This window comes from Nuphar pumila, chromosome 2 (assembly GCF_984573655.1).
Source record: "Nuphar pumila chromosome 2, dmNupPumi1.hap1.1, whole genome shotgun sequence".
NCBI classification, from domain to species: domain Eukaryota; kingdom Viridiplantae; phylum Streptophyta; class Magnoliopsida; order Nymphaeales; family Nymphaeaceae; genus Nuphar; species Nuphar pumila.
This window is the reverse complement of record NC_143250.1, coordinates 120016597-120027815: the sequence shown is the minus strand read 5'-3', so window position 1 is coordinate 120027815 and position 11219 is coordinate 120016597. Positions and strand designations below refer to the sequence as shown.

Sequence of the window (11219 nt, the reverse complement as noted above, 5' to 3'; positions counted from 1 at the left end):
CGAGAGAAGTGGCATACTGACAACTACCGATGCAAAGGGCATATCCTGAACACTTTATCTGGTTCTCTCTTTGACTTGTATTCACCATTGGAGTCGGCTGGAGAATTGTGGAATGTTCTCGAGATCAAGTACAATGCAGAAGATGTTGGTAACAAAAGGTTTATCGTAGATCAGTATGTTAATTTTTCTATTGTTGATGATAAGCCTATACTTGCTCAAATTCATGAGATGTAAATACTGGCCTATAAGATCAAAGGAGAAGGTATGTATCTTGATGATGACTTCCAAGTTGCTGTCATCATTGGAAAACTACCGAGTTCCTGGAAAGAATATAGGAATCACCTAAAACATAAAAATGAGAAAATCACTTTAGATGATCTTCTTAAGGACATCCGAATTGAGGAGGAGACTCGTTTTCGTGACAAAAAGAATTCGAGTCCTAAAGAGTTATCCTAAAGTGAATTTTGTTAGTAACAAGGGTGGCAAAATCATGAAAACCTAGAAAATCAAAAAGAATTTTGTGAAAGGAAAAAAACCAACTGATAAAAAGAAAATTAGTTGTTATGTTTATGGCAAGATTGGCCATTTTGCTAGAGAATGAAGAGAAAGGAAGAGGACTGGTCCTAAACCAAATGAGTCAGAGGAGAGCCTTGTTGTTGTAATCTCTGAAACCTTCATGGTGGCTGCAAATAAGGACTGGTACCTGGATACTGGAAGCATTGTTCATGTGGCAAACGACAGGAACTTGTTCAAGTCGTATGAAGTAGTGGGGGAGGGATGCAATCTCTTTATGGGAAACTCTTCCTCAACTAAAGTGCTGGGAAAAGGGAGTGTGGTGATTAAGTTCACCTCCGGGAAAGTCCTAACACTTGAAAATGTCCACTATGCTCCAAAAGTTTGAAAAAAAATTAATCTTTGCAGATCTCCTGTCACGAAATGGTTTTAAGATTGTTATTGAGTCTGGGATTGTAACTGTGACCAAAGGAAAAATCTTTGTAGGAAAAGGGTTTGCCACTAGTGGTATGTTCAAGATGAGCATAAATGAAGCTACTACTTCTGTTTATATGGTTGACTCATATTTTCTTTGGCATTCATGATTAGAACATATAAATTCTCGTTGCATTCATAATATGAATAACTTTGGTCTTCTTCCTTGTTATGTTAGAATAGAACATAAACATAAATGTGAGACATGCATTCAAACTAAGCTAACTAGACTCTTGTTTCCTAGTGTAGAAAAGAATTATAAATTGATTGAATTAGTGCATTCTGATGTGTGTACGATGAATAATATTTTGAGTCATGGTGGCAATAGGTATTTTATTACCTTTATAGATGATTACTCAAAATTCTGTTATGTTTATTTGTTGAAACATAAATCTGAAGCATTTTCAAAATTTCTTCTTTATCTAGTTGAAGTACAAAATAGGTTTAAAAAAAGATCATACATTTAAGAACAGATAGAGGAGGTGAATACTTAGGTGGAGAATTTGATAAATTCTGTGAAGATAATGGTATTATTCATCAAACATCAGCTCCTAGAACTCCTGAACAGAATGGAGTAGCAGAAAGGAAAAACATAACACGTGTAGAAATGATGAATGTTATGCTTCTTAATACAGGTTTGTATTCCAACTTATGGGGAGAGGCTATACTTTCTGCTTGTTATATTCTTAATTGAGTTCCTTATTCCAAATCTGAAAAATCACCTTATGAATTATGTTTTGGTAAGAAACCTAATCTTAGTTATTTTCGTGTTTGGGGTTGTTTAGCATATGTTAAAATTCCAGAAAATAAAAGGAAGAAGGTTGAACCTAAAGCATTTAAATGTGTATTTGTTGGGTATGCTGAACATAGTAAAGCATATAGATTTCTGGACATTGTTAATGATGTTATTGTAGAATATAGAGATGCATCTTTCATAGAACATAATTCTTTTCTTGATGGCAGTCGTATTACAGTAGATGAACATCTTGTTAATGACATGATTGAATATTCTAATGATTGTGCAGATGAAGCAGAAACTGAAGTTAGACACAATAAGCGCATTAGAAAACCAACTAATTTTGGTTCTGACTTTTATACATTTCTAATTGAGAATGATCCTGTGTCTTCAAGAGACAATGTCTTCTCAAGATGCCACCTTTTGGAGAGAAGCTATTAATGATGAAATAGAATCAATTATGTCTAACAATGTTTGGAAATCAGTGGATTTATCTGTTGGTTGCAAAACTATTGGCTGCAAATGGATTTTCAAAAAGAAATTAAAAGTTAATGGTACAATCGATAAATTTAAAACTCGTTTGGTTGCAAAAGGTTTTAAACAAAAAGAAGGTATTGATTATTTTGATACTTTTGCCCCTGTAATCAAAATATCTACTATTAGAATTCTGATTGCCATGGCTGCTATATATAAGCTTCAAATCCATCAAATGGACATGAAAACGGCCTTTTTGAATGGAGAATTAGATGAAGAGATATATATGGAGCAACCTGAAGGTTTTGTAGTGCTAGGACAAGAACGCAAAGTTTGCAAACTTGAGAAATCCTCATATGGATTAAAGCAAGTCCCTAAGCAATGGCATGAAAAATTTGATAGTTCTCTGGTACATGATGGTTTTAAAATTCATGATGTTGACAAATGTGTCTATAGTAAAGTAGATGGTAACTCAATTATCATTATTTGTTTATATGTTGATGATATGCTTATTTTGGGTTCCAATAGTTAATGCATAAATCAAACAAAAAATTTTTTATCTTCAGTGTTTTGTATGAAAGATTTGGGTATGGCAGATGTTATTTTAGGAATCAAAATTATAAGAAATAATAATAATATTGCACTATGTCAATCACATTATATTGAGAAAATTCTTACAAAGTATGAATATATGAATAGTTCAACGGCATGCACACCATATGATCCAAATATGAAATTGACTCCAAATGTTGGTGCAAGTGTTCAACAATTAAAATGTGTCAGTGTTGTAGGTAGTCTTATGTATGCAATGAATTGCACAAGGCCTGATATTGCCTATGCAATGAGTAAAGTGTGTAGATATACTAATAATCCTGGTCATCAACATTGGAATGCAGTGAACAGGATTCTTAGATATCTTAAACATACTTTAGACTACGAAATCTACTATACCGAGTTTCCTGCTATTATTGAAGGGTATAATGATGCAAGTTGGAATACTGATTTTGAAGATTCCAAGTCTACGAGTGGTTGGATTTTTACCCTTGGTGGAGCAGCAGTTGCATGAGGGTCTAAGAAACAGACTTGTATAACTCATTCTACAATGGAATCTGAGTTTATTGCTTTTGCATCTGCTTGTAGAGAAGCTGAATGGCTTAAGAATATGCTAGTGGATATTCCACTAGGTGAGAAGCCTATACCTGCTATATCAATGTTTTGTGATAGTCAATCAGCTATATGTAAAGTAGGTAATATGAAATACAATGGGAAGTCTAGACATATTAGTCTAAGACATAGTTTTATAAGACAAATGATTGATGACAATATTATATCATTGAAATACGTGAAGTCATATCAAAATTTGGCATACCCATTTACGAAAGGTCTTTCGAGAGATGTCATCAATAAAACATCGAGGGGAATGAGAATTAAGCCAATTAAGTCATCATCTAAGGTTACCCAACCTAGAGCGCTGGAGACCCCACATGCCTATGTTCAATGAAAAATGAATTGGTGAATGACAGATATTGAGCATATTTATATAAGCCCATTACTGATGTGTGCTCAATAACTCTTAATGGGTTTGTAGGCCTTAAGGCTAGGGTGTGTATTTACAGTACACCTAGACAAACTCACCTATATGAGTGTAGAAATGTGAGTTGTTTCTTATGAAAATTGGCAATTCTCTAGAGCACTCATGAATCCAGGGAAGCACAAGGCTCTAAATGTGCCAACATGAAATCCACACAATTGAACTTTTGGAAACCTATGTATGATTGAAAACCCCTTTAACAATATAAGGAGCTAAGCTCAAGGTAAGTCCACTTAGCAACTTGGTTAATTTAGGTTTTCTTTCAATAAGTGGGGGTTCAAGTCATGCAGACACTCTCACTTATGCATAAGTTTCTATGCAAGCCAAATATAGTTTAAAACTAGTGGAGGATTGTTATAAAAGTTATAAAATTGGTGGTTTCTTTCCAAAAAGTGTTTTAAAAAGTTTAGTCCCATATCTAAGAGAAATCAATTTTTTTAGTGGTTTAAATACATGCTTTGTTCTCTATTCTTTACTTTGGTAAGCCTTGTGTCTTTGGGTGGCTTGCGGACGTTGATGTGCATCGTGCAGCAACGGACGTGCCATTCATGCGGACGCGCGCGCGTGTGTGCACAAGGACGCTTGAGGTGCAATGTAGCATTTTGATGACGCACTTTGCACTTCGCACGCTCATGTGTGTGCAGCGGTGCGAGGTGCAAATGTTTGTTTTGCCTTTTCAGTTTTGAGTTATCTGGCCGTTTGAAAGGCTTTAAGTTGCATGTATATTGAGTTAATGTTGCATTGTGACTGTTGGACGGTTTTGAAGGCCTTTGATTGACAGACAACGGTGGGTGACCATTCAGGTACCTTTTCGTCCTATTTTTCAAACCGTCAGATTTATGGCCATTAATCTCATTTGTCGCAAAACGTTTTGACCTCTCTAAAAGTCTATAAATATCTTCTATTTTCGTCTTTTAAAAACCAAGAATTTTTTGACTCTCCAATCTTCTTTTTCCTTCTTCTCGATTTGGCTTGCAGAGTACAAGTGTGGTAGAGATCATCTCTCCTTGCGAAGCAGTGACTCTCTTGAGGCTCAAGCCTGGTTGTATCCTGGAAACTTAGTCGCAACAAACCCCTTTTCGCTTCTTCAAACTTCCCAGAGTGGAGCGATTGAAGTTCTAAAGATAGTGATCCTAAGAACATGCCTCTAGGCTTGAGATCTCTTTTCTTAAATCCTGTTTTGTCACAAGGTTGGACTAACAAGAGTCTCTCTGGAAGCACATAATGTAGAATCATATGCTTGAATATACAGATTAAAAAAATAAGGTTTTGCAAACACATATGTACATGCATTTTTTTGAAAGAGTTTTGCATGTAAATAACAAAAAGAAAAAAGAAAATGAAAAATGTAAGTAGAAAATGAAAAGTACAAACCTTTTCTTTTTTTGATATTTACATAAGTAAATATCCAAAAAAAAAAGTTTGTACTTTTACTTTTTCTACTTGCATTTGTCCAATCTTTTTTCTGCCTAAGAAATATCACATTTTTGCATCAAGAAATTATGTAAAGTATTCCAGCTACAACCTCTTGACGTACGAAAATCAGAAATATGATGAAATTATAAAAGTGTATTTTTTGTAAGTCTCTCCACATAACTTTTTATACATGTCTAAATGGAAAAGGCCAAAATACAATCTCAACCATGTGAACTGTCATGTGCACTGAGAATTTAGACATTTTTTCTTTTTCATGTTTTGTCTGGCCATACAAATGCTATTTAAATATTTGATTTTATAAGAACCAGCACTTAGATCTAATATGACACATGAACAGCTCTTTTAAGGCTTTGAAAATCAATGGCTGCCAATAATTTTAAATCACAAAAACTGTTATTTTTCATTAAAAAAATGCAATCCACGTGTGGATTCTTATATTTATCTAGTTAAATAAAAAAATATACACAATGTAACATTCATGCATTCTCATCCCGTTGGTTTGAGGGGAAATCTAAGTGAATGTGTTCTTTTTAACGTAAATAGCTTAAGCTGGAGGGGGTTTCCTATAAAAATGCAGGTCAAGGGGTTTACATGTAATTTCCTCCCAACAAATGATGTTGGTCGTCGTGAGCACAAGTTCGAGAAAGCACGACTGTCAAGCGGACCGCACCTGTGGGACCCACGGTTAAAAAAAAAACGCACTATCCTTTTTTTCATAATCCACGCTGTCACGTTTCGTACTTGGAAGTTGGAACCGGCTGTAGCCGGTAACCGCAGCAACCTCACACGTGGGGAGATTAGTGAAGCCCCCCAAAAACAAAATGAAGGGATTTAATTGTCTCATCTGCCCCTTGTGATTTGGAGAATGACCTGTATGTCTCTTAGCGATCCATCTGAACACTTTAGTGTTTGGATAATGACCTGTGTGTCTCTAGACGACCGATCGGAACACTTAAAACGGAAAGTGCACCAGATTTGGAGAATGATGTTACATGTCTTTAGACGATCCATCTGAACACCTATTGTTTGAGTGCATGTCAAATAAAGGTTGTAAACATGTAATTATGTGACTACAAGTTTAGCCAGGATCTACCAACGGGGGACCGGAGCATGTCACCCAGTGTTGTGAGAGGCGTACGCCTCAGTACCTGAAGCGTACGCTTCAGAGGCGAGGCGCACGCTCAAGGTACTGAGGCTTGCTGTGATGCGCAAATTGCCCCTCATCAACCTCCAGAATCCCCTCCTTCATCCCCAAGTCTTCCTCCTCCGTCGCCGGCTGTGCTAACCCCAAGTGCCGGTGGATCCACCGCCACGTGCCGGCCAACTGCTCCTCCGCCGCTCCCTGTCTCCCCTCCCACCGCTTCACTTCCATACCAGTTGTGAGAGGCTCAACGCCTGGCTTCGCCTCATCGCATTTAACAACCTTATGTCACCTTGTGTTGGGACGTTGCAAGTTCGAATCCCAATGGTATGGTTGTGTAACCGGGTAAGGGTCTGCCTAACCTCAGCTTTCCTGTCGAAAAAAGTTGGGCATTTGTCACGGTAATAGGGTGTAGAAATTAAGACAACCCACCAGATTGGTTTGCCACTCGAGACAAATCGTTATATGTTTTTTGATTAAAAAAACATGCAATTTTTATCCTTTTCTATGTTATTTCCTGTTATTATCGCTTCTTATTCGTTTTCTTTTATTAAATGCTTCACGCTTCACACGCACTAAAGCATTTTTTAGACACTCGCTCCTTGCTTCACTTTTCATGCTTCATGCCTTGCCTCTCTCGCCAATTCGCTTTTCACTAATAACCATAACCAGGTGAGCCATGAAGGGAAGATCGGTGCAATATGATTGCACGCTTTTAATGTAGTGCTCGACCTAATTATCTACAATCTTTGTGATATAGCTTATTAGCTGTGGGGTGTAATATCAAATGCTGGGTGATAAGGTGCAGCAGCACATCAACAGTGTGCAATCACATTGTAGTTGATCCTCCCTCAATCCATTTGCTCTTATCAATAAATGTTATATATATATATATATATATATATAACATTCGTGCTAAATAAAATATGCTAAATGGGTTTTTCAGGCATTTTTCATTTTATTTTTAAATTTTAACTGTACAGATGTGATCTATGTATTTGGTTTTATTGGAATCACCTCTTGAAGTGTTCCATTCGGACACATGGGTAGGTTTTTATAAGGTTTGGAAAATCAAAGATCCAAAATCTTTATAAATTTTCAAGGCTCCAACTATCATTTTTTCATCGAAAAGACATGAACCAAGTACGAATTCCTAGTAAATCGACCAAGCCCAATACATTTATGGGATCAAAACTGCAAAAAAAAAACACCAAAAAAACAAAAAAACCCATTTAACATATTTCATTTAATTAGCATGAATGTATTACGATATATATTACCTACAAATGCTCATTTAAAAAAAATGGTTGTTTTTCAGGAAACCAACCTTAAAGAGATGATCTACATGTTTTACTTGGTGGGAATAGGCTTTTGAGTCTTCCCATTTAGGTAGGATTTTATAAAGCTTAAAAAATAGATGGCTTACACTGTACTGTACTTTCTCAGGTGATAAAATAGTGTTTCTTCATGAAAAAAATATGATCCAAAAGTTGATTATTGCTATTTTTAATATACTTTAATCTATCCATAAGGTTGGTTATGGATCAAAACAACTTGTGCATAGGAGATCCAAACTTGTTTGTACGTCACTGCTAAAACATTATATATATATATATATATATAGAGAGAGAGAGAGATGAAATGGGCATAGTGCTAAATGAAACAATTTTTTTTTAAATTCTGACGTGATCTAATATGATTGTTTTTATAGGAATTAGTTGTTGGCACATTTGATTTCTATGCATAGATAAGTTTTTATAAGCTTTTAAAAAAATCAACTGCTTACAATTTTCATAAATTTTTGAGACTCTAAATACCATTTTTTCATCTAAAATACAAGATCCAAGTGTCAATTTCTAGTAAATCAATCATGCTGAACACATCTCCTGGTTGAAAATCGAAAAACCAATAGCATGTTTCGTTTGGCACCATGCCCATTTAGCAAGTTCCATTTATATATACTTTGATGTTGTTTTGCGCCATCTGCCTGTTACTACTTGTCATGAAATATAAATTACCAAACGGGCTCCACCTTGTTGGTAGGAGCTGTCAGTGCAAGTTTCCTTGTGGTGGGACGTTGCAGGTTCAAAACCCAGTGTGGTATGTTGAATAATAACTGGTGGAGGTCTGCTTAACCTCAGCTTGCCATTAAAAAAATTGAAAGACAAATTACATACAATTATTTTCATTTTACAAATGTAGGAATAAAAACAATAATGTCCATAGCACTTCTTGCTCTAACCAGTGAACTTAGTTACCTTTCCCTTTCAGTGTACGCCTACCTTTCTTGAAATGTATTATGTATAGCACATGTAAGTCAAAACTAAAAATAAACAAGGGCAAACAAGGTATATCACCCAAAATAAATGAAGCAACATTACCTTGACCATGCTTTTTGAGGCCTTCAACCACACGGAAACCCATCCTCTCTCTCTCTCTCTCTCTCTCTCTCTCTCTCAACCACACAGAAACCCATCCTCTCTCTCTCAAAATCACTACTCCAGATCTTTTGAGAGAAAAATCACTACTCCAGATCGTCTCATCTTAATGCGGATCCGAAAGAGATCGGCTTTCCTCTCTCTCCTAAACGGGAGCTCTGATCTCCCACAAGGAAGAGAAGCAATCCAAGAGGAGGAGAAGGGAGAAAGAGAAAGGGTAGTGCAACACGAAGGCTATCTCTCAGACCAAAGCGAGCTCAAGAAGACGACCCCCCCAGATCTCCAACACGCGGACAATGATCGACCAACGACTGCATCGCAAGGGTTCCGGCCGATAACCACCGGAAACGATGGCCAGATGTCCAACGGAGTGGCCAGAGACTCGGAGCCTCTCTCTCATTCTAAACAGGTACTCACCCCCTCCCCATCTTTCACCCAAAAACTCACAGAAAGTGCACTCAACCTCTAAATCTGCCCCTGACTCTAAATCTGCCCTTGAAAAATATGCTTCCGGCATTGCTCTCGCTTTCCGATTGATATTTGTGCCTTGTTGTTCGTGGGTACGTCTCCCCATTTATTATTATTGTATTATTGTTGTCAATATTATATTCTAATATGTCCTTATGATACTAATATTGTTTGCTAGCAGTGAAAATAGCCATGTCAATAACTATCTGTCAAATTTGTTGGTGTCGAGAGTTTTCTATCCACAAAAAGTTTGCGGTGTAATAGTTTCGGGTTTTGGCTTCGAGTTTATATCTTTTTCTTGTTGGTGGTGCAACATTGCAGCTCTCTTTTCTTTTATTTTCTCAAATAGCATTGCACCCCTCTTTTCTGTTTCCCTATTTTTCTGGTTTTGCATACCTTAATCTGATGGGATTTGGTTTCTGTGATTTGCGATTTCATGCTTATGTTCAGACAAAGGAAGAAATGGACGGAGAAGATAACGAGGAGAAAGCGATTAGGGCAAAGGAAATAAGGTACTAGCTGCCTTGCTGCCCTTTTCAATTCTAGTGCCTCGAGTACTCGTGCTTGTTAACAAAGAAAATAGAAAATGATACAAGTTCTATATGTGTTGATGAAATGATGTTTTTATCATATGGGGTTCTTGTTTCCTCCTCGTGTATGTTGATTGTTAAGTGGCGCTATGTATTAGGAGCAACCATGGTGCAAAAGGGAATGAAGAGTATTCCTCTAGAGGTATAGATGATTTTCTTTGATGATGAAATGCGAATTTTTGGCAAAGTTAAGCGTGTGGAGCTCGACCACCCAAGTGAGCAAATTTCTTGTTTTTCAAAATTATATGTTTGATCACAGCAGGCAGAAGGTGGTGTCAAGGAGAGAGTGTGTTTCCTTTGAAGAAGAGGAAGACCATTGAATTTGGGAGCGACGATGATGATGATAACAGTAATGAGGATGATAACCATCAAGTTCAGGAGGTGGAGAATAGATGGAAGTGTAGTCGTATGAACGGAAGAGGATGGAGATGTAGCAAACCGACGCTGGTTGGATACTCTCTTTGCGAGCATCACTTAGGTAAGGGAAGAAGAATAAAGACCATCAGCACACTTCTCCATGGAAAGCATACGAGTAAGAGCCAGAAGAAGAGGAAGAAGGCGAAGGGGAAAGGTGGTGATGATGACCCCACTACTGTAAAGGCTCGATCAATCAACAGCCTAGTGAGCCAACCACTCTCCAGTACTAGCAGCACTTGCTTCGATATGAATGTAACGAACTAATACTCAAAGCACCCTTTTCTTTTCATTTGGTCTCCCTTCGTTTTTCGTTCTTTCTTTCTTTTCATTTTCGTTTTCCTCTACTTGCTTGTCTACTTGCTTGATAGATGGAATGGCTTCATCGTGTAGTGTGACATGCTTTCTGGGGGCACGTGAGTACACGTTCTATCCTTGTGCTCTTTCATTTTTCTTTCTTTATCCTCATTATTAGTGGTGATCTCTCTCTCTCTCTCTCTCTCTCTCTATCTATATATATCTATATATATATATATAATAAACTTTTGAAGCAACAAATATCGTTTTTTTCATCGAAAACACATGATCCATATGTGGATTCCGCTTAAATCGATCATGCCCAACACATTTATGGGTCGGAACTGCAGTAAAAAACATGAAAAGGACAGAAAAACCCATTTAACACTTATCAATTTTGCACCTCTCTCTCTCTCTCTCTCTCTCTCTCTCTCTCTCTCTCTCTCTCTCTATATATATATATATATATATATATATATATACACACAGTTAGAACTCAAAGGCGAAGGATTTTTGGATTTATAACATGAAGAAACTGCACCCGGCATGAAGACCTGGTATTTCTAGCTCAGCCTGCCATACCTACAGTCGTCCTGCCTGTGGCGTAAAACTCCAAGGTTATTACATCCACCCTCAGGGCATATGG

The 11219-nt window shown here is 37.0% G+C and overlaps 1 protein-coding gene across 3 annotated transcripts; it reads left to right on the top strand.

The window, feature by feature from the left end:
* The first annotated feature begins 8785 nt into the window (after window positions 1-8785).
* LOC149846936 (uncharacterized) lies at window positions 8786-10757 on the top strand. 3 transcript variants are annotated; one of them, XM_089998218.1, is made up of 5 exons: window positions 8792-9213; window positions 9723-9784; window positions 9961-10004; window positions 10125-10531; window positions 10648-10757. In XM_089998218.1, the coding sequence occupies exons 1-5, from the start codon at window positions 8914-8916 to the stop codon at window positions 10672-10674; spliced, it is 840 nt and encodes a 279-aa protein (XP_089854344.1). In that variant the 5' UTR covers window positions 8792-8913; the 3' UTR covers window positions 10675-10757. The 3 variants fall into 3 exon arrangements, 1 of the variants encoding a protein (XP_089854344.1); XR_016430574.1 differs by lacking the exon at window positions 10648-10757 and having other exon boundaries at window positions 8786-9213; window positions 9945-10004; window positions 10125-10565; XR_016430575.1 differs by lacking the exons at window positions 9961-10004; window positions 10648-10757 and having other exon boundaries at window positions 8786-9213; window positions 10125-10565.
* Window positions 10758-11219: the final 462 nt, after the last annotated feature.